The 24541-nt window shown below is 41.1% G+C and overlaps 1 protein-coding gene across 3 annotated transcripts in view; it reads right to left on the bottom strand.

Annotated features, from left to right (window-relative positions):
* CDK8 (cyclin dependent kinase 8) overlaps positions 1 to 24541 on the bottom strand; it is a 185249-nt gene that overhangs the window by 7339 nt on the left and 153369 nt on the right. For all 3 annotated transcript variants that reach the window (XM_074958682.1, XM_074958691.1, XM_074958701.1), the window contains 4 exons: positions 23911 to 24054; positions 21043 to 21112; positions 19488 to 19560; positions 479 to 576 (listed from right to left, as the gene is read on the bottom strand). In XM_074958682.1, coding sequence (XP_074814783.1) covers positions 479 to 576; positions 19488 to 19560; positions 21043 to 21112; positions 23911 to 24054 — 385 coding nt within the window. The remainder of the gene's footprint in view (positions 1 to 478; positions 577 to 19487; positions 19561 to 21042; positions 21113 to 23910; positions 24055 to 24541) is intronic.

Genomic DNA, 24541 nt, shown 5'->3' with positions numbered 1-24541 from the left:
GTCCACGGAAAATGGATTTAAGCTGTGAAGTATGAAAGTACAGAGACACAGTACTATTTCTCCCCCATCCCCCCACCTCCCATCTACTGAATTTACAACAAAGGATAAGATGGAAAAATGTAAACTAATTACTAAATGTCATCTGGCATTCTAGAACAGAGAACTGGACCTGCAGGCACTTAGCAGTTGTCCACAAAGATCTGTAGTATGCATAATCACCCTGTCAGTGAATAACAGGATTAGTGCTGTGACTAACAGGATCAAAGTTTCATAAAGCAAGAGATTAATAGGAACGCTACTTAATTTTAAAACCTCAAATGGCATTTTAGTTATTATAGTTTTTTCTTTACTTGTCAGACAGAAGGTATTTAATTCATTATTCACACACATAGGTATATATTCATAGTAAGCAGTAAACAAAGTGCATACATAAAAAAATATCTGAACATGCTAATGGATTAATAAACCGACCACTTACTCAGATGTGGGAAGTGGATCTTCTAAGAAATAAGGATCCTGCATAGCCTGTTCTGAGGTAATTCTCTTTATTGGGTCCATAGTAAGCAATTTCTGAAGCTAGGCAGAGTTTTAGAAAAAGTTCAGTATTACAAAAACTATTAATGAAAGCATTCGTCCCACTGTATTCTGACATGCCACACTGTCACTCATATGATCTAATTTCTAGACCCCAATCACTAATGGCAAATATGAACCATATTTTCCCCTCATGTTTTAAATATTAATTGAAATTGTTATTGAACAACCCCTTGTTTCTACCTATAAAACTTAAAACTCACTCAAATAATTAGCTTTGCCATAAGTGCTCTACCAACAAAATCCTCAAAACTTCCCCCCGCCCCAATAAATCAATCACTGTAGTTTTGTTGGTCTGCTCTTTCTTAGTGAAGAAGCTTTATTTTAAAATGAATTCACACACATTAACTGAGATTTTGTGTCACACTGACATGCACATTTACTTGGAAGAAATTATCTTTGAGGAATTTTCATTTGATTTACAGATAACAAATATTCTGACCAAGGCCCCGCATTTACTACAGCCCATTATCAGTACTATTTATACAGCACCATTGACATTGAATACCCACCACAGAAAGTGGCAATCATAAGGTAATGCATTTCTAGATGGGATAGGAAACTCCGCCTGCCCAAGTAACTCACAAACAGTGTGATCCAATGTGCGTGTACTAATTATGAGGATAGCAGGCTCACTGTATTTTAAATGTCTGAATGGTATTCAGATGAGGGGGATGAGCAAAATCTTAGATCTTAGTTTATTTATTGATCTCAAACTACAAGTGAAATCAACGGAAAGGCTCCAGCAGGAACAAAATGCAGCTGCCCGCCTCCTCCATGAGCACATCAAGCCTGTGCTCTAGTCCCTCAGCTGGGTGTGCGTCCACTTCCATAGCGAGTTTAAGGTCATTGTCTTAATCTTCATACTAACTAATAGATCAGGTATCAGCTGCATTAAAGACCATATTTCATATTTCATCCAATGCTAAGAAAATCGTGCTCCTCTGGGACAATGCAGATCACAAAGCATGAGAGCACTAAGGACAAAGCAAAGTATAAGAATATTTCCAGAGGAAATCAGAGAAATTTAACCTGACTACTTTCGTGAAATACTACAAAACCTTCCCCTTTGACATAGTTTTTCCATCATAACTAGAATAACTTTCAAAACTAACCCACTTCTCTCCTTCTCTTTCCGTTTCCCCCCAATCAAAACAGCACTAACCCAAGCAGAGCTTTCTATAACCAGAAAAGATAGTAGAGCAAGTGTCTCCAAGAAGTTCTCTATGGATTTTGCTATTGTCAGTCTATTTTATGTAAGTATCTGAATGCCTTCTACATAACAGGTAGCAGTACAAAATCCTAAAACAGTATATATAGAGGGGAGGGGAAAAAACAAGACTGTCCTAATCACAGTGAAATAAAATAGGGATTTAGGTGGAAACGGTTTTCAATACTCCTAACAAAGTTATGTGCTCTGAGGAAATGATTAGCCAGCAGGCAGAAACTGGTCTTAAAGCTGACTGTTACAAAATCTCAAATGCATAGGCAGAGACACAAACTCTTTAGGTGTAAATTCAGTCCAAGTTGGAATAACTGATCTAACCCTTAAAATATCCAAGTGTGGTATTGCTCTTAAAGTCAATCAGCATGATTTTATGAGAGGAACACAGTAATGTTGCAGAAGCTCTCTGGGCATTTATATTGCATTCATAACTATTGCATCCTCAGCACATTACAAATTCTGAAGTGAACACATTAGGGCCCTGTCGACACAGGGATGTTACATCGCATTAGTTTGTTCGCTGTGAGTGCAGCAATTTAACTACATCAAACTGAAGTGCATCCACACCAGTTTGTCATGCCAGCCTAAGGTACCTCTATCTGTTATTCTTTATATCCACACAGCTCTGCACTATTTGCTCAGTATTCTGGGTAGATATCCCATGGTGCACTGTTCCACCACAAAAATCCATGTTTTGTGATTTTTCTTGTTGTGGATGCCTCTTCAGTAGGATGATTTTTCAGTAGGTGGATGCCTACTGGAAAACGCAGGAAATTTGGATGTGTGGGGGATGTTTCAAATTAACAAACTCCCCATATTCCTCTGCTGGCATCCATTAATTTTGTCAGTGCCATTTTCGAACTGTTGTCAGGCAGCATGGAGGAGACACTGCTGAGCAGGGTGGATAAAAATCACTGATTTAAAAAAAATCAAAAAAATCAGATTTTTTTGATAAAATGCTTTTTGAGGAAAAAACCTAAAGATAAAGATACATTATAGCTCAAAAGATATCTCATCATGGAATAGGGATTATAAATTCTAATTCTATAGGATGAGACAATATAGTCATGTAACGTTTAAGAAAAGTTTTGTAAATCAGTTCCAATAGTTCATGGATCTTATTGGGTTCCAGGGGCTTCTGTATAGATTATTTAGGTTAATCTATCTACCCAATGGGACTCAGTGCTCAGTCTAGAAGATACCACCAGAGATGCTTAGTTTTGCAGTTCTCAAACTGTGGATTTGTGTCTCCAGAGATAACATGCTTGTTAAAGCAAAAATGTTTTAAATAAATAATATAGAGGTGAGAAATAACAGACCTCAACCCTATTGTCCCTCTGCAAATTTGTGTACACAGAGTCAATCCCTTACCTCTCTCTAAAAGTGCAAAGTTTCAAAAAGTTCAATGAATATAAGATTGTTGGGGGTGGAATAGATCAGGACGAGGAGAAGTCTGGAGATAAATGTGAGAAGGGAGGGACAGGCAGTAGCAAAAAAGTGAAACTGTTTGAGCAGCATATTCCAGAAGTCTTGAGGTCTTTCTGAGTGTAGCCTTCATTGATCTGAGATCTACCATACCATTCTCTCACTAGAAGGGAAAACTATAATGGCAGTAGGCCATAAAAGAGACCCAGTTTGGGAATATTTTAATGAAATTCCTCTACCTCTGGGTAAGACAGGCATGCATGCAAAATGCAAACAGTGCAACAAAGAAATGCAAGGCCTGGTTGCCCGAATGAAACAACATCATGAGAAGTGTTTCTTCTCAGGAGGAAGCTGCGTTGAAGACAATGAAAGGAACATATCTGAACATGCACGATCTTCAGGTTGGTAAACTTTTTTATTTCATACTTCTTTCTTAAGAACTGCCTGTCTTTCTTCTGGACTATTCTTGAATTCTCATGTTTGAGCAAAAAATATAATTGTTACTCTATGGCTCTATCATTTTAGACGCAGTTGTGATAAAAAATAAATAGCTGAAATAGGCAGATCTTCCTTTTACAATTTCACCTTTAAAATAGAACTGAGTGCCAGTGAATGCAATGAGTAATACTAAATGAGCAGTATGGTAATAATAATTAAATAACTGCATTGATTTATTTTGTTTAGGAGAATCCATCCTCAACATACAGGATTCTGAAGACTATCCACCTTCAAGATCACCATGATTTTCTATAGTTTCAGATTTCAGAGTAGCAGCCGTGTTAGTCTGTATTCGCAAAAAGAAAAGGAGTACTTGTGGCACCTTAGAGACTAACAAATTTGAGCATAAGCTTTCGTGAGCTACAGCTCACTTCATCACTGAATGCATCCGATAAAGTAAGCTGTAGCTCACGAAAGCTCATGCTCAAATAAATTTGTTAGTCTCCAAGGTGCCACAAGTACTCCTTTTCTTTTTATAGTTTCAGAGTTATCTGCCAACGATAATGTTTCAGTCTCATCACGTATGTCACATAGCCACAGTAGCAAAAAGAAAAAAAAATTTCCGTCACCCAGAAACAACTATACATAAATTTGTGATAAGAACCAGCAGATTACAAAAAGAGGCAATTGATGAAAAAATTGCCCAGTTTGTTTATGTAACAAACTCTCCTTTCTTTATGATTGAGAACCCACACTTCATTAACATGGGTCAGTCATTAAAACCAGGATACAGTACACCCAACAGAGCAGATGTTGCAGGCAAATTGCTGGATATAGTGTATGAAAGAAATTGAGCAGTGTGCAAAAGGTCTAGAGGGTGAAATTGTTAACCTGAGTCTTGATGGGTGGAGCAATGCCCACACTGATCCTGTTGTATGTGCTTGTGTGACAACAGAAGAAGGGAATGTTTTCCTTACAGAAACAATTGATACATCGGGAAATGTACACACAGCAGAATACTTATAAGTAGCAGCAGTAAAAGCTATAACAAACTTAAAAAAAGTTCAAATGTCTAGTATGCAGCTTGGTCACAGATAATGCTACAAATGTACCCAACATGAGAAGAAATTATCTAGAAGAGAGTCCCAAGCTAATAACACACAGTTGCAGTGCTCATCTGATGCACCTCCTAGCCAAAGACTTCACTGTTCCAGAAATAAAGGCTAATGCTGTTGAAATTGCAAAATACTTCTGTAACAACCACTTTGCAGCAGCTGCTCTGAAAAAAGTGGGAGGAACCAAGCTAACTCTCCCATAAGACGTGCGATGGAACTCAGTAGTGGACTGTTTTGAGCACTATATCAAGATCTGGTCTAATGTGATGACAGTTTGTGAAAAAAATTGTGAAAAAATAGATGGCACTGTCACAGCCAAAGTTCTCAACATTGGGCTTAAGAGAAATGTTGAACATATGCTGAATACCCTGAAGCCTATTTCTGTAGCCTTCAACAAAATGCAGGGAAATATTTTATTGCTGACGCTGTTGAAATTTGGAAGGAACTAAGTGAGATCTTAAAAAGAGAAATATGCAATGACAGAGTTAAATTACGAGAATTAAAAAGCGAATGGGACAAGCACGATCTCCAGCTCATTTTCTTGCAAATATTCTCAGTACTGGGTACCAGGGTCAAACCTTAACTGCTGAAAAAGAGTAGTTGGCTATGACATGGACATCCAGCAACCATCCCTCCATAATGCCAAGTATAATAAACTTCAGAGCTAAGGGTGAACCATTCAAGAAATATATGTTTGCTGATGATGTTTTAAAGAAAGTCACACCAGTGAACTGGATTCAGAGACTGCTGAAGTGATAATTTCACTTTTAACAGCAGTAGCTTCTTCTGCCGGTGTAGAAAGAAAATTTTCTTCCTTTGGACTAATTCACTCCAAATCTGAGAAATCGTTTGGGACCTGAAAAAGCAGAAAACCTTGTTTTTCTTTTCCAGATTATGAACAAACAGGAAATGAAGGTGAAGATGACGGAGTTAGCTGCAGAAGCCAATATTTTAAGTTTCTCATGTTGACGTGGCTGACAGTTGATTTAATTTTTTTAAAATATTTTATTTAACTATTTTAGTTAAAAACAATTTTAACAAAAACAAACCTGATTTTAAAAAAACTTGAACATTTAAATTCAAAAATTCATCTACAGCCTATTTTGAAGGATGACCTATCACTCTCGCAGATCTTGGGAGATAGGCCAGTCCTTGCTTACATACAGCCCCCAAACCTGACGCAAATACTCACCAGCAACCACACAACAAAAACAGTAACCAAGGAACCTATCCTTGCAACAAAGCCTGTTGCCAACTCTGTCCACATATCTATTCAGGGGACACCATTATACGACCTAATCACATCAGCCACACTATCAGAGGCTCGTTCACCTGCACATCTACCAATGTGATATATGCCAACATGTGCCAGCAATGCCCCTCTGCCATGTACATTGGCCAAACCGGGCAGTCTGTACATAAAAGAATAAATGGACACAAATCAGACGTCAAGAATTATAACATTCAAAAACCAGTCGAAGAACACTTCAACCTCTCTGGTCACTCGATTCCAGACCTAAAAGTCGCAATTTTTCAACAAAAAAACCTTCAAAAACAGACTCCAACGAGAGACTGCTGAATTGGAATTAATTTGCAAACTGTACACCATTACATTAGGCTTGAATAAAGACTGGGAGTGGATGTGTCATTACACAAAGTAAAACTACTTCCCCATGCCCCCCCCCCCCCACTGTTCCTCACACGTTCTTGTCAACTGCTGGAAATGGCCCACCTTGATTATCACTACAAAAGGTTTTTTTTCCTCTCCTGCTGGTAATAGCTCACCTTACCTGATCACTCTCATTACAGTGTGTATGGTAACACCCATTGTTTCATGTTCTCTGTGTATATAAAATCTCCCCCCTGCATTTGCCACTGCATGTATCCGATGAAGTGAGCTGTAGCTCACGAAAGCTTATGCTCAAATAAATTTGTTAGTCTCTAAGGTGCCACAAGTACTCCTTTTCTTTTTACAGGTAACAAACTGCATCTCGAATAAAAACAAAAACAATTAAGCAAGAATGTGGTGCAAACTTAAGACCAATGGAATGGAAGCATGGTCAAGGAGTGCTGTAGGTGATGATCTCAAAAGGTTTCTCTTCCTCCATGTCCTGGGGTTGATTGTTGTGGGAAGGGCCTATAATTAGGTTGACTGAACTCATTTTAGAGGACATTGGATGGTTCAGGTGCAAATCTTGACCTTTGTAACAAAAGGTGCGCCATCACAGGTGTTTGCCTGTACATGGTCTGCATCATGTCCCTTTCCAGGGCCATGTGATCTCTTTTGATCCTTAGAGAATGCACCAAGAAAACCATCCCTCCACAACTCTGCCTTCATGGCCTTCTTTTGGGATGAATTTAATAGCTCCTGGAACAGATCCTCTCTTGCTTCTTCTCCCTACCTCCCATTCAGAGATTTGTCACCTTCTCTGTGGGTGATATCTCCCCTTCTTGTGAGCACCATGGCATTACAGGTGCTAAGGAAAGTCAGAAAAAGCACTAGTATTTATTGCGCCAATCCTAGTCTCCAGGCCAACGATAAAATATTTCTTTTCCACAATTTTGGAATGTCATTCCCATCTTCTCCTCCCATGCAGAGGTTCCCTTTGAAATGGTAAATTGTTTTGTCAAATTACTTCCCTTCTAGTATAGGCCCTCTATAACAAAGGCTGAGTAACTGTGCTAGTTTGAGTAGGTGTGAGGATAGTTGTTTGCCTGTGCTGGCTTCAGGTAGGTGGAGGGCTACAGGGACGTGTGAATAGGGGCAGCAGTCAGCCAGCTAGTTATTCCATGTGAAACCCTGCAGGCTTATCCTCACGTTGGAAGATGTTACCCTGAGGAAAATCCTGAAGCAATGGGCAAACCAGGAAGATACACAGCATTCCTATTTACCAACACGCCAATTTACCTCGTACATGGTGCACGAGTGGAACAGAAACACTAGATCAGGGGTAGGCAATCTATGGCACGCGTGCCAAAGGCGGCACGTAAGCTGATTTTCAGTGGCGCTCACATTGCCCGGGTCCTGGCCACCAGTCCAGGGGCTCCGCTGGCAGCCGGGGTTCCGTCCACCAGCCCCACGTCATGGCCACCAGTCCCAGGGGCTCCGCTGCTGGCCTGGGGTACCAGCCGCCGGCACATTGCAAGCCAGGGTTCCAGCTGCCGGCCCCCTCAGCTCGCTGCCAGCCCCGGGTTCTGGCCACCAGTCCGGGGGGCTCTGCTGCCGGCCTGGGGTCCTGGCTGCCAGCCCGGGGCTCTGCAGCTGCCCCCAGCTGTGGCCCTCTGGCCCCAGCCTGGGGCTGTGAGGGGTGCAGACAGGGCCAAGAGGGACGCAGCTCAGCACGGATGGCATGGATTCTTATTATTGGCATGCGAAACCTTAAATTAGAGTGAATAAATGAAGACTCAGCACACCACTTCTGAAAGGTTGCTGACCCCTACACTAGATATATGGGCAATCCTGAGAGAGCTTCTGTGCATTCCAGTGTGGTGCATGACAAGACACACCACTATCTTTGCCTTAAGTTCTCTTTTATAATACCTACATAAAGTACACTTCAAAGTTAAAAGAGTTCTGGACTAGCTGTTCTAAAAGCCAAATGCCTTTTAATGTCTTATCCCTTCTGAAATGTGTCTATCACCTGTTTTGGGCCAAATACCTCAAGAGATCTCAACTTTACTAAAACTGAATGCAATGATGAAAATGAGCCAATGTACCTTTTCTACTATTTTTTCCTCTTTCTGGATCTTCCTCTAAAATAAACATGCTTGCCTTGCAATGTGTTTGATTTATTTATTTAAAGCTCCTCTGGTGCTGACTTTTTGACCTAGGGGTGAATGGGAGGAAGGGAGAGCGAATGGGAAGCAGCTTGAGAAGGGTGGTATGGAGGTGATAAGTGTGGCTAGTGGTTGCAGGATTTCATACTGTAGAGAAATAAAACTTAACAGCTATAAGTCTCCAGTGTAGATACCATTTTGAGCATGCTGGGGAGGGGGATGTTAAATGCAAGTAGGTGGAAGACTCCCAGCTCTGTCAAGTATGGTGTCAGGAAAGAAAAAGTAGTTTAAATCACCCAAAGCAGTTATGTCATAATACTGAACACAATATTTACGGGTAAAGCTCCCTTTGCAGCAATTTCAGTCTGGCTGCTGGTAGAGATTTTCTCCACAGCAATGTGTCCACATGAGGTTCTCATGTAATGTCCAAATCTGCTGTTTCATAGTTCTTGGCTACCCTGATAAATCTCTTTCTGGTTGGAGCCCATGACAAATATGGGTTCCAGGCTTTTGGTGGGATTTGGGGTGTTGCCATGTTGTCTTGGATGCTTTCTGTTTTGTCTGGGGTCTTTTGTTGATAACTATCCACCACATAATTCTCAGGTTTGCTGGTGACATTCCTTGCAAAACGCAGTTAAGATCTTCAGAATATGAGCAGGTAGTGGGAGCATTTCCAGAGGTCCCTTGTGCTTAGGTACTTTTGCCAGAGCTCCTTTGTTTTAACTAGGCATTTGGGACATCTCCAGGAGAGCCCCTCTTCTTTATTTGCTCTAATAGTATCTTGTAGATGTCTATATTCCAGTGACTCTTCTACAGATGGGACTGGACATGCAGCTCTTCCAAAGACAGCAATCAAGTCCAGAACTTCTGCAAGGGTTTACAGAGAACCATGAGGGAGGGGGAGCATGGCTGCTATAATGGATATGGATACTCTGGTGTGTGAACTCATTACTATTGAATACTGGTATGGAAAAGCGGTACTCCTGGCTGTTTGCCACCCTTTAAACAGAGAGATGACATCAATCAAGATGACCCCAGAAAAGTGGAGGGCACAGAAACAAGCTCATCCATTGTGAAGCAATGCAGTGTGGGGTATAGTAGTTGGATGACTGTCAGAAGTGGAGTAGCTAAGAATATGTCCACACAAACATTAAAGCGGACAAACTCAGTGTGAAGTAGAGTTGCTTCCATTCCAAGGATTTCTTACTGCAATCTAAGATGCCAAATAATTTGGTTTAAGAAGAAGCTGTGAGTGGACACAAGGCCCTTTAAGGCAAACTAATTACAATTACTCTGATGCAATATTTCTAGACAAGGCCTAGAAATTCTCTCATTTTCTCCAGCTCTCACAGTATATATTTTTATTTTATTATGAGAAGAGTAGGTCAAAGTCGTGGGGCTTCCATTCAATCTAAAAGCGGTGAGATATGTAGTAGTTTCAAGACCAAGTGCCATATACACCGAGAACTGTGCTTTCCACACATATGAGTTTCACCTTCTCTGACAGTTCCATTAATATAGTGGAACGTAACTGTGACAGGGGAAGTTGTGTAGAATGAGATGGTCCTTCACGTACCTAGGCAAATCCCATAGTCGGCTTAGAAGATAAAGATGAAAATTCTGAACTTAATGCTTTATTGAACGATGAAGCCATGCAAAGAAAGGCGCACAAGGCAATGGGCTCTCATTACTTACATCACTCAGTATGTGGACTGCTGTATTTTCCAACCATTGTTGCTTTTATAAACAAGTGTGAATCTACTTTGAAAAGTGACTATATAAAAATGGAATCTTCTAACTCCATGTCTGCTCCTTGTATTTGGTTTTTGGTTTATTTTAGTGACAAATTGGTTTTTTCAATTGCTCTTTACTCCTGTTAGCACTGCAAAGCCAACTATTTCTTTTGTGCATAACTGACAGAATGGTTTACTAAATTCCAGTCGCACCTAATCACTGATGGAAGTCTTTAAAATAGTTATACACTCAACTTACAGCATGAGATTCACAAGCAGTTCTTCACGGTCTGCACATGGCTTTTGTGAAGTATCAGTTTGAATGGAACTCTTCTTGCACTGACTCAGGCACCGGAAAAGGAAAGAGGGAGAGCCGATACACTGAATGGCGTCTCACAGCACAAACTAAACAAAACAACATCCTGGCATAGCATTATGGTTATTAGGTTATGGAGCTATCAGTAAGATGCTGATGAGTTCTAAGCACACTGGATCACAAACTGGCAGGAGAAAATAGAAAACACAGTGGAAATTCAGAGATGAATGACTATATAACTATCATGACACAGAAGAGATTGAAACTCAGACTTTTTCTGCTCCACTCAGGGAGTGCAGAAGTATCTGTTAGTAAAAGACTTTCCATCAAAAAACAAGAGTAAACATTATCTAACCCTGGGAGAAAGGAAAGACAGTGCAGAGAGCATTTCAGCTTTGTACTGTGATGTCATCCTGTCAGCACAGAGCCTAGCTGCATTGTATCTGGGAAGGGAAATGAGGTTTCACCTAATTTTCCAGAAGGGACTCTGCAGTTTAGCATAGTAGGAGCCGAGTGGCTGGGTGCACTGTCTCATGACCATAGGCATACATAAGGGGAACTCAGGGAAAGAAAATAGAAATAAAAAATTATATACAAAAAAGAGATAAATAGACAACATGGGAAGAAGAACCTAGAGAAGTCCCAGATAAGTTCTACCTGGGGGGAGGGTGTGTGTGTGTAAGGATCAGAGTGTGAAAAGGGGAAAAGACTCTGAGAAACCAGAGAGCCTATGAAAATTTGCCCTATTTATGAAAATTGGAAAAAAGTGTTTCTGGGAGCATCACAGAACCCAGGAATTCACTGGTGCTGGGAAGAAGTTACTCACCTTATGGACTCATGTGTGATCCTTTGATCAGGAGGAGGATCTGGGTGCAAGCATTCCTGACTGCTCTTAGCTTGAAGAGGTTGATGTGAAGGGATATCTCTGAGGGAGACCATTTGCCTTGTGTTGTAAGGCCATTTAGATGTGCTCCCTACCCTCTGAGCGATGCGTCGGTGGTGAGAAGCAACAACGGGGGGGAAGGGGTTTGCAAGAAGGGGATCCCTTTGCAAATGTTGGCTGGGCCTCTCCATCAGTCTAGGGGAATTATGACCCTTGTGGGTAGTGACAGGGATTTGTCTAGTCTGTCTCTGTTTGGTCTGTAAACTGAGTTGAACCACATACGAAGGCACCATATGTGAAGCCTGGTATGAGGTATTACCACTGTGCCTGCTGACACATGCCCAAAGAGTTGTAGGCTGTTTCTGGCTGATATCTGTGGGCTCTTTTGAATGGTCTCTGTGAGTGTAGCCAGAGAGAGGAATCTGTGTTGAGGTAGGAGAGCTCTGGCCTCTAAACAGTTGAGGTCGGAGCCTATGAATTCCAGGTACTGTATTGGAGCGAGGGGTGATTTCTAGGCACTGACCTGTAAGCCCAATTCCTTAAGCAAGTACACTGCAGCTTTGGTGACTCGGTGAGCCTCTTGGAGAGACCAGGTTTTGAGGAGGCAATAGTCCAGATAAGGATAGATCATGACCCCTTGGGCATGTAAGTGGGAGGCCATCACTGAGAGAATTTTGGAAATTATTCTCGGGACCAAATGATAGCCGGAAGTGGAGCACCCTGCAGTGGTCTTGTCCAAGAATAAATCTGAGAAATCACCTGTGAGTCGGTATGATTGAAATATGAAAGTAGGCATCCTAAAGGTTGAGGGCTGAAAACAAGTCTCCCTATTCCAACACTGGAATTATCATTGCTGAAATGACCACCTTGAATTTTTGAGCTTTTACAAACTTTTTTACAAACGGAGGTCTCATATGGATCTCTAACTTCCCTTCCTATTGAGTATTAGGAAACAGCAAGAGTAGAACCCTATGCTTCATAGATGTTGAGGTACTGGTTCTCTGGCTCCTAACGAGGAGACTATCTACCTCTTGTCGTAGTAAACTCTTGTGAGAAGGGTCGGGGAAGGGTGTTGTGGAGGGGGCAGAGAGGTAAAATGGGTAGAGTACCCTTTACAAATGATCTCTAAGACCCATGGGTCCAATGTTGTGTGCTCCCAGGTGCCGCAGAACACTGCCAGCCGGTGGCCAAATGGATGGGTAGCGATGGTTGGTTGTAGAAGTTTTGGGGAGTGATCTATCGGCACCTCAACCAACACGGTGTAAGGATAAGGCCTTTTCCTGTAGCCATATTGTAAGGCCTAAGGCCTTTGTCAGCAGCCATATTAGGAGAGCAGCAGTCATTAGCTAAGAGGCTCGCATTCCATCTAAATCACATTAAAACAATGTATTTAAAGCATCCACCACAATGGAGTTGGGTGGGAGAAGAATTCTGTCTCTCTTGCCGGGAATTCTGTCTCTCTTTTGTCCACCCGCTTGCATGTCAGAGTTAGCAATGCTGGCATATGCCATCTGGATTTCGAAGGATCAAGGAGAGCCTCATTAATAGGGAGGGAAATTTTTGAGAAGGAAGATGAATGGAGAATGTCAAGGAGCTTGCAGTGTGTGTCCTTGACTTTTTTCAGCGGTATCTGGAGAGAGTCTGCAACTCTCCTTGTGAGATCCTGGAAGAGGCAAAAATAATCTGCCAGGGATGGTGCGGGAGGCATGACAGCCTCATCTGAGATGGAAAAGGATATGGTCTTTGGGGTCGCCTCTTCCTCAAAATCACTCTTATGATTCTCCAGGATTTCCTGAAGCCCTGGATGCCATGGCCGAGGGAGCACATCTCAGGGTTCTTGGGTGGGGCTAGGAGCCCCAGGGGTATGGAAGCAGTATGTAGAGCCGAGGGGTCCCAGTATGGCCACTGGGGTGGTGGTCGCATAGAGCCCGGTGGTGGTGTCCATGATTGACCGTACCAGGATAACGGTTGTGGGGCCATATGAGGATATACCCGGGGACCCTGTTAATATCTGGCACTGTAGGGAACATGGGAGGAGTATTGAGAACCCCCTCCTCTGGTTCACTATCCGAGTCTGCACTAGAGAGCAGGGGAGCGTGGCAAGGCAGCGGGTAAGACTCCTGTGCCGGACAAAGACCCGGTGTGGAGGTCCCGGTACTGAGGAGAGGAGACTCTGGCACACCAGTTATACGGAGGTCCCTTGATTACTGGAATTGCAGCAGTGCTGACCAGCTCAGTGCCACTGGTGGTGCCAGGGAGGACAGAGATCTTGCCTGCACCAGACGTGATGTTGGTAATGATAGCGTCTTCAAGTGCTTGCTCCTGTCCTTCTCCCTCAGCGCTGTTGACTCTGTGCCCATGCCCACTGAATCTGGAGGTGTGTCAATGGTACCTGCCGCTGTAGACTGTCCTGAGCCGTGAGTATTCAGGCTTGATCTGTCCCGGTGGAGACAGTATCGAGGATACCAACCATGCTGGGGATTGTTTGCGGCTAGCTCGTGGCTCACTGGGGGGATTTCCAGCTCTCTTTTTTGATTTACGAGAGACATCAGCGGCTGATGTCTTCACCCCATAGCTCTTGGGTGTTGAGGGATGTGGGGAAGACTCACATCTGCTTGGTGACTCTTGTTGTGGGTCCGTAAAGGTGTGAGGGGTGCCTCTATGAATATAATCTTCTGCCTCAGCTCTGTCCTTGCAAGACCAAGGTCTAAGCTGCTGGCAGAGAGCATATTTTAGAGACATGTCCTTCCCCAAGGCAACGAAAGCATCGTGAATATGTTTCTGCTACGGGATAGCCTTGTTGCATGAGAGGCACTTCTTGAAGCCCAGAGAACCGGGCATATCCCGTTGGGGGGGGAAGAGCCCCCAACAAGAAAGGGCAGGAAGAAAAACAAATACAATCTCTTTATAGGTATAGATTTTATTATTTTTTTGAGAAAAGGAGACACACTGCAACAACTACTACTAAAAACTAAGCTCTAGGCTACAAAAGTAAGGTTGAGATAATAGTCGTTAATGGACTGCTAATAGCTCTGTCTCTACCCAGGGCGGTTGAAAAGGAACTCAGTGGGGTTAGCCCGCGTGTGCTGACTAGCCTTGTGGCAAGGAAAGAGAGAGCATGTGTGGGCCTACCGGACACTGCTACCAAAGTTCCCCAGTCAGCAGTGCAGGAATGCAAGCACACCTACAGTGGAACACCCATAGGAACTACTCGAAGAAGATTCTGGGTTCTGGGATACTTTCTAATTACATTAGGATGTCAGAAAATAGTATAATAAAATAAAGAAATTATGCAAGTGTTTTGTCTGCTCTGGTTGAGAGAGAGAGAGAGAGAGAGAAAAGAGGGTCTTTGAGGATACTGGGGAGTTTGCCTAAGAACACGTGCATAATAAAAAAGAGGAGTTTTGAGTAGGTCTGGGAGGGGATTGGTGCAGAGAGAGCAGAGGATTTTCATGGATCCCATAGAGTCTGATTTCATGGGTTTGCTGCGGACTGTGTTGGGGAACTGACTGAGTCTTCTAGTGTTCTGCTATGTCTATTACAAACTGACGGGACAATTTTCCTTTTACCCTTTGGAACAGGAATTAAATTAAGGCATCTTTCAACCTGAAGAGCTAGATTCCATCACCACAAATCTATCAGACAGAGACTTTGGGGGAGTGACAGGAAGAGACCCTACCAATGTCTAGGCCCACATGAAACATTAGGCAGAACAATTCCATTTAAATTCCAAAAGAGTAAAGTTAACATGAGCTGAAAATAAGAACAAGATTCTTATTGGAATCAATAACCATAAACCTCATTGAACTCCTTTACAATCCATGTTCCCTCAAAACAAGAGATTGCAAATAAGACTAGTGGGTAAGGGCTGAGTTCAGTGGGGTAAAACCCCCACTTATAGAATGTGAAGGGATAACAGATGGAGGCTTCTCACTGGGACTAGTTGCTATTTAGAAACTAGACAGCAGGATTCACCCTCTGGTGATCAATCCTCACCAACAGCTAGACTGTAAAGAGGGCTTGCCCCCAAAGCAAGCAACACAGGAGCAACCACACTGTGTACTATAAAGGACCACACTCTGCGATCAAGGTCAGAGTAGGGGTACCAAAGCTAGTTCTTTGTCTCTAAGAGGGCGCCTCACCTTAATGCATCAAGCTGAAGAGGAACAAAGGGGGAGTGAGTCAGGGGAACAATTCCAAAGAAATGCCAACTTCAAGAGGGAAAAATCAATGTGTAATTGCATGAACATATTCAGACTCAATCTTCCCTCTGGAGCTTGTCCCAAAAGCTCTGGTGGAATTAGTATGGATAGCCCTGATCTTGCACCCTGTTTTAATCCCTTCTTTTGGGATGGAAATCCAAAAACATTAGAGGTAAGACATACACAGTTAAGGTATCCTAACAACTGCTGCCCTGTAGTGATACCATGGCGGGGAGGAGAGGGAGGACAACTACAAAACATTTTGTGAGCACATCCTATCCATGATTACTTTGTGACTGACTGTCTCCACTGAACAGCAAAATGAATCTCAAGACCTTCAAGATTTGGAAAACAAAGGAGAAGTTTTCAGGCGAACTTGGCCAGACCATTCACCCTTCTTCAATTAAGCTAATTTGCTCTGAACCAAAGTGACCCATTGTCTTATTGTGTGGGATATTAAAACTGCTTATTATCAAGACCTGTACTACATGGCAAGCTTGACCTACATTTTGTAGAAGACCCCTGCAGCAGACTGGAAATGCAGCAGCTTCAGATAAATTAAAAAACTGATTTAATTCCAGTTGTGCCCCTAGGAATTAAATATGAAAATGAATAATAGAATCACTACAGTATTCCCAGTGATATTTAATTTTATATTAAATTTATGTTATGCTGCCCATACATTTTTAATCTTAATTTTCAAAGTGGTCCAGAATTTTGTACTGGAAATGCTTAACTGTACTACAGAAGCTGTCAAGAGGAAACTAGAGATTTTGGCAGTTAGGTAGGGAAAAGTAGGGATTTTTGGCTCCTGGCAAGGAATGAAAAGCAGTTTGGGTTTATATGATAAGTGCATTACTTAATGCTGAAGTGACCAGTATGAATCAGTTACCAAGATTGACACTAAAATTTGCATAATTGGATTTGCTATTAGATTGCCTAATGGAGATCTGAAAACTTGATAAAGTGACCTCTTTACATGCTGTAGAATTAGGATAAAATGGTGTATGTTGGGGGGTAGGACGGAGAGAAATTTGTCAATTATTCTTAACTAGCAATTCTGTGCTACTGTAAGATTTTGTCTTACTATGTAGAGCTAGCAGTGAAATCTTTTGCCTACAGTAGTGTCAAATGTAATCAAACTTGCAGGCAGAAGGCAGTGCATCTGTTCTAAAGGAAGACAAAAGCATTTGGAATTATTGGAAGTATCTTAGGCCTCCAAATTCTACAAACTATAATTAACCCCACTTCAAATCACAATAATCAGAGACTAGTACAACAGTGATGTTGTATTGTCCGTCTCACTATTTAAAACTTCATGTCCAACAGCACTTGTCAAAGGCGTTTTATTCACTTATAGATAAGTCCGCGAGTTTGTCATGGATTCCATGACTTTCCATGACCTCCACAGCGGTCGATGTGCCTGGCTCAGGGGCAGCTCAGGTAGCCCCTGCACCAGGCACATCGGCCGCTGCTGGGGCAGTCTTGTGCTCCCGCGGGGTCCCCCACAGCAGAGTTTGGGTGTGGGAGGTGGCAGGGGCACCGGACAGGGTGAGACGGGCTCGTGGGCGGCACTTACCTGGGGGACTCCCCAGAAGTGGCAACATCCCCCTCGCTCAGCTCCTAGGTGGAGGCGTGGCCAGGCAGCTGGTGCTGGGGGGAGGGGGAAGAGCGGACATTGGGAGGCTCCCTACCTGGCTCCATGCCTCCCCTCTCCACCCCAGCAACAGCAGAATTTGGGTGTGGGAGGGGGCAGGGGGTTAGGGCACGTGACAGGGTGTGAAAGGCTCTGGGCGGTGCTCACCTGGGGGGCTCCCAAGAGCCACGGCCAATGGGAGCTGCGTGGGCGATACCTGGAGGTGGAGACAGCACACAGAGCTGCCTGCCTAGGACTGAGTGAGGGGGATGTATATATCTATAAAAAGAAAAGGAGTACTTGTGGCACCTTAGAGACTAACCAATTTATTTGAGCATAAGTTTTTGTGAGCTACAGCTCACTTCATCGGATGCATACTGTGGAAAGTACAGAAGATCTTTTTATACACACAAAGCATGAAAAAATGGGTGTTTACCACTGCAAAAGGTTTTCTCTCCCCCCACCCCACTCTCCTGCTGGTAATAGCTTATCTAAAGTGATCACTCTCCTTACAATGTGTATGATAATCAAGTTGGGCCATTTCCAGCACAAATCCAGATTTTCTCCTCCCCCCCCCACCCCAACCCACTCTCCTGTTGGTAATAGCTTATCTAAAGTGATCACTCTCCTTACAACGTGTATGATAATCAAGGTGGGCCATTTCCAGCACAAATCCAGGGTTTAACAAATTTGCAAATGAATTCCAATTCAACAGTCTCTCGCTGGAGTCTGGTTTTGAAGTTTCTGTTGTAATATCGCAACTTTCATGTCTGTAATCGCGTGACCAGAGAGATTGAAGTGTTCTCCGACTGGTTTATGAATGTTATAATTCTTGACATCTGATTTTTGTCCATTTATTCTTTTATGTAGAGACTGTCCAACAGGAGAGTGGGTTTGTGTGTGGGGGGAGGGGGGTGGGGGTGGGGGGGGGAAGAAAACCTGGATTTGTGCTGGAAATGGCCCAACTTGATCATCATACACATTGTAAGGAGAGTGATCACTTTAGATAAGCTATTACCAGTAGGAGAGTGGGAGAAAACCTTTTGTAATGGTAAACACCCATTTTTTCATGCTGTGTGTGTGTAAAAAGATCTTCTATACTTTCCACAGTATGCATCCGATGAAGTGAGCTGTAGCTCACGAAAGCTTATGCTCAAATAAATTGGTTAGTTTCTAAGGTGCCACAAGTACTCCTTTTCTTTTTGCGAATACAGACTAACACGGCTGTTACCTGAAACCTGTATATATCTATATCTTTACATTGGAAAGAAGATGCTGGAATTCTACAAGTTAAATCGATAGATTTGTTTCTCTTTAAACCTGCTGACAGAGGTCAGCAGTACTTTATGTCTAGGTTTTTAAATTTGCCTAAATGCTCTTTAAATATAAGCAATGTATCAACAGTTCTACAATATATCCGTTTGAAAACACAACACAAAAAAATCAGTCCCCAATTCAGCAAGTTATTTAAGTAATATGACTACTTATGTCCTTATAGTTATACAAAAGCGTAAGTACATTGCTGAATCAGAGTTTTAGTGAGGAAACATTTTGGTATGCAGCTATCACAACTTATGAGAAGAACATTTTACTAGGAAGTATCTATAAATAAGCCACTAAAAAAGAGTTGTGCCTCTAGGAAGCAGGCTCTTTAAATTTGATAAACTAAACTTTCAAAGTTTAATACAATATTTCCCAGAGTACCTATCTGATATGCTAAATAAGGAAAATGTTCAAATCAATATGCATCTTCTAGATTTAATGATTTTTTGTATCACAAATAGATTTTAATTTGCTTTTTTAAAATACACGCAAATGAAAAAGCAGTAAAGTGCATTAAAAACAGAACTACAGTAACAAAAATAAAACCACAAATTTACCATGATTATTAAAAATAGAAAACCTGTGATGTATTGTATTCAAATTCCAAACCACTTAAATTCTTCATGCAATTATTCTCTTACTCAGGAGCAATAAATGAGAAGTACTCTGCAGTGTTTCCAGTTCGGAAAATACATGTTAATAGTTTGGAGCACTGCAAATAAATTCAGTGAAAGAGCACTTGGCACCAGCCCAGCCCCAAATTTGACCACTGCTAACATATATGTGGCTTTTTCAATTGATATGATTACCAGAAGCTTACCAAGTGGAATGCCTTACTATCTGGTTTAACTTTATGTTTTTCCATATATTTGATAAGGCTGCAGTTGGTATACCTGAGGGAAAAAAAAAAGTATTGTATATCTCAATGTTAGTACTAGGCATTTTTAGAGAAAGTTAACCTAGTGCTTATGAAAGATGCTGACTGACAACTCTGGAGACTAAAGCTCCATTTTTGTCCACTGAACAGCTAAGGCACAGGCACCGGAGGCTTCCTTGTTGACATTAGAGAAATAACACTTTTGTCCTCCTAGCATGCTTGTAAAACATACAAAACGACCACAAACAAAAGTGCTCTGAATGATCATGCATCTCAAATCCTATTTCGATTAGGCTTCCTTTTCAGCAAGTTTAAATATCATTTTATCAGTCTGTACTGTTTTAGTGCCAGCGTGCACGGGGCTTAAATATTTAATCAGCCTTTTCAACACTGCCCTAACAATACAATGGGTTGCCTTTCAGAATCTCCCAAAATTCACTGCTTTTGGAATAGGTGCCCAGAGGCAATGCAACTGCTATTGTTTAAAACATAGTAGTTCAGTCACAAGGCTAAACTGCAACAGGTCAGAATCTGCCTGGTGAGTGTGGACACATTAAGCCATTTGTATTAAATTGTTTCTATCCAACAGGTTCAAGTAGGAACAGTTCAGTTCTCTACTGCAGACAAAGCCAAACTACTCTGTCAAGGTGACTAAACCCAGTTCTAAGAGACCCCCCCTTGCCTTCACCCCATATTTAGCTTTGACCTATGTACTGAGAGCTTGTCTTCACTACTGGCTAAATCGGCACTGCTGCGATTGATCCAGCGGGCATCGATTTAGTGAGTCTAGTGAAGACGCGATAAATTGATGGCAGAGCGCTCTCCCATCAACTTCACTACTCCACCTCTCCGAGAGGTGGAAGCTATGTAGACGGGAGAGCATGTGTGGTGCAGATACCACTGTAAGTCCATCTAAGCTACTTCAACTTCAGTTACATCATTTATGCAACTTAACAAGCATAACTTAGATCCTCGTTAGTGTAGACCAAGCCTGAGACTGCCAGTTGTGCTGACAGTTTGTGTGGAAGTAGAGTCAGGCCACCAACTCTTTTGACATATTTATCACAAAGGAACAATTTTCCATCACCATAGATTTGATACAAATCTGAAGTTGTAACATCTATGAAAGGCTGTGATTAGCAACCTCAAGAGTCATCCAGTTCCGCTCACATAGATCATCAATTTCACATTTGCCACTTTACTTCTCATTTCACTAAACAGTGCTTTCTGGATAACCAGTATCTGGCTTCTAACATTTTCTACACTTGAACAGCCACAGTACACTGAGTTTTAAGCATCCTAGTATTTAAGGAATTTCATTTAAATATAATTACGTATTTCCTCCATCATCTAAGCCATAATAATTTCATATTCATCCTTTACCATATGGTTATAAGATGGTGCCTACTACAGCAAAGTATTTTTAAATAAGGTAATTATAATTAAGATGAAATAGACAACTAATCTCTCTAAAACGCTCAGCAAAACTTTAACTTACGTGTTTCTTCTGAAATCTTTCATTAATGTTGAATGTTCAGGCATCTTTTTTATGTCCTCCCAATCTTTATCTGCAAGATCAACATGCATTAGTACTTTCTCATATGCCTTCTTTTGTATATAGAGGAAAAGACATAATTCAAAATCTCTTTTTAATCTTATTTTTCTCTTCCCACATACCTAACCTGGCTTTGTCCTAGTCTCTACATTCCTTGAATGCCCTCAATATCTCTTCACAATGGACAATAATGGAACAGGTTCTGACAATGTGCCAATTAACTCCTCAATTTAAGAACCTTAAATACCACCCCCAACTGCAATAATAGTTGCTAAACTATGTACAAGATTTCACATGAAACTAACATGCCAGCAGGAATTGATCATGTTCCAATTAGCATCCTCCCAGATCAGGTTTCATTCATTTATTTAAAGACGATACTGACGTTAAGGTAGTTGAGAAAGTAGCAATACAAGATTTTGATTAAGGTTCTTTCATTTTTTTTAAGGAGTTTGTATCAGGGTGACAAATTTGATCTAACAGGAAATCACAAAGACACACTGACAAGCCAGCTTGAGTCAGTCCTAACCCACAGGAACTACCTTCATTGCTCACTAAGATGGATAATGAGGCCCAAAGATGCAGTATATTCCACTCCTCCTAAAAAGTTGCCTTGGAGAAGTGATTCACACCAAGTCAAACCCACCAAGATCAATCACAACCACCATATCAGAGAACCCAAAAGGAAATCAGTAGCTGTATCATTTCCTCCTCTCAGCCTTTCCTGTTCTAACTGCCCCAAGTTCCTGATGGCTTAGTGCAGTGGTTCTGCGTCATCTGTTTTGCCATGGGGTGCTTGGGATGGCATTACCCATAATCTGCAGCAGCCACTATAGCTGCCCCCTCCCTTCAACAAATATAAAAGTTTTAGCCAATTCTATCCCAGACACATGCTGTAATTAAAGGATATATGTTAGCAATTATTAAGGTATATCAAGCACAGACTATATATAAGGAACCTATTTCTCAATTTATTAATATATAAGGCAAAAAAAAATCAAATAACTTAAAACTATTTTAATGTGACCCTGAAGTTTGTGATCTTTCACTTTGTAAATAATTTTTAAGCATATAGTCAATCCCAAAGCTCCAAGTTGGTAGCCTCTTTTTCTTCTAAGTTTTTTCCTGTTCTCTGGGATGGCATTTACCATTTTCCTGCAGACAAAGAATCATGTTTCTGGCCTAGAGACTGTATGACAGTCTCCTGTAGCTATGTATTTGAAAAATCTACCCATCTGTATAATTTAGGTTTGTACTCCTGGAACTTTACGAGCTGCTGAACTTTACAACTGTTTATGATTGCATGGCATTAATGACAGAGAATCGACATCAACCTGAAAAACAGAGGACTTTGTTGGTCCATCTGGATAGAAGATGAGGTCAATAAAAATCTAGAAACAACTACGGAGGGAATTTATCTAATTGTTTCCTGCTTTGTATTTTGTTTGTGTTTCCTTTTCCTCCCTCTCATATTTGTCTGGCTTTTGCACCAGATTAATGGTTTTATAATGGCAAATGATACAAGAAAAGGTTTTAAAGTAATAAAATGATAAATATACTCTTGGGTAAGAAATGGGGACCTTCAAACCAAGATCAACTTTCACACAATCCAATCCAAACTTATTACAAAACATTAATACAGTACTATATATTTACATAGAACTTCACAAACAAAGAATCTCTGCACCAAAAGAGTTTAGAGTCTAAATAAAGCAAGATAAAGATGAAAAAAATAGTTTAGTAGTGAGAGAAGAATGGATTGCTTAAAGATATCAGCTTTAAGGAGATTTTTTTGAAGGAGGAAAGAGAAGGCACATTAGATAGATGGGGAAAGAAAGATTGTTCCACAAGTTGGGAGTAGCATGATGGAAGGCATGAAGCCAAGAGTGGGAAATGGAAATGAAGTGTTCAGAAAAAAAAAGAAGAGTGACTAGGGGGTGAATATGACAGTGGGGACAAAGAGTTTGAACTTCTTGTAATAAGAGACAGGAAGCCAATGAGGAGAGTCTAACAAGGTGGTGGAAGAACAAGACTATTAGTAGAAGCCTGTTGAATGGACTCTGGATGAGGAGGGAACACACACAATGAGGAGAGAGGGATCAAATATTAAAATAAGGCCTCTATCATTTTGACAACACACCAGTAGCCACATAAACACCAAAAGACATCCCATTAACCCAACACATGTTCAGGGGCATCTAAACAAGGTATTACCAGGGGTTGAGGGAAAGGCGTAGCAAGAGGCTCGCTGTTTGGAATTTGCTTTGGGTCTGGGCTTAGGCCTGACCCTCAGTTTTCTGGTTAAACTAAAGCAGTTTTTCCAAATCAAGACACACTAGTATATTTTCTGCCACTACAGAAAACTGAAAATGAAAAATCATTAATTTTTACAATAATTAAACATTTGCTAAAGATTTACCAGTGGGGTGCAATACTTTTTGCCTATATCTGTCAGTCCTCTGCAAAGTTTAAAGTATCTAAGACACAACACAGAGGAGACACGCAGAAATACTGCTCATGTTTTTATTTCCCTGTAAGAAATTCAATCCTTTTAAATATGGTAAAATATTGAATATACACACAGATGTTACAAAGTCAATCCTATCAGTAGTAGTAGTAATACAAAATTCCACTTGGTAGCAGCATTATGTTTAGACTCAGTCTTGAATTTGCATTTCATGAAACAAGATCATATTTGAACAGCTTTATTGCTTTGATCAGCTGCAACCTTCATATGCAAAGATGGCAACAATTTCAAACACACGTATCTTGGTTTGAACAGCAGTAATTAAAAAAAACCACAATATGTACCTGCAGGAAATCCCATTACATTGAATATTCTGTCCAGCTGGTCATGGTGATAAGGATTACTAGTTTTGATGTCCTCTTGTCGACAGTGGAATATTGGCTCTGATGTTAGCAGCTCTGCAAATATACACCCTATCGCCCAAATATCTTTTTTAAAAAGGAGAAAAGAAATAAAATCAAATGGATTTTTCCAAAAGAAAACACAGATCTTTGTCAGGTAGAAGTATAATTCTTAAATATCTTATAAATTCTAAGAAATAAGGCTCCTGAATGTCAAGTATTCAAGTGGAACTAGAGATTTCTATTATAAGATTGAAACACTTCTAATTTTACCTTTAGGCTGCAATCATTTGTGTACAGCACAGTAAGTAATTCATTTTCAAGAATGCACAGTAATTTTTTATGATGAGAGCTGAGAAAGCACACAATAGCTTAAAAGTTTGCAACTACTACTCACTGGGACTAGAAGTTAGTTGACTAATAACTAAATTGGGAGCCTACTGGGGAACGGTCTATAAATCTTAACTAAATAAACAAATCAAATCTTGATTTTATCACTTTTCACCTTCGCCACTTCACTTTTATGTTGTATCCCTTTCCCCTGCCCTTTGCCTTTTTTACATTTCAAAACTTC

Source organism: Natator depressus, chromosome 1 (assembly GCF_965152275.1).
Source record: "Natator depressus isolate rNatDep1 chromosome 1, rNatDep2.hap1, whole genome shotgun sequence".
Lineage (NCBI taxonomy): Eukaryota > Metazoa > Chordata > Testudines > Cheloniidae > Natator > Natator depressus.
This window is presented reverse-complemented; position numbering and strand designations above follow the sequence as displayed.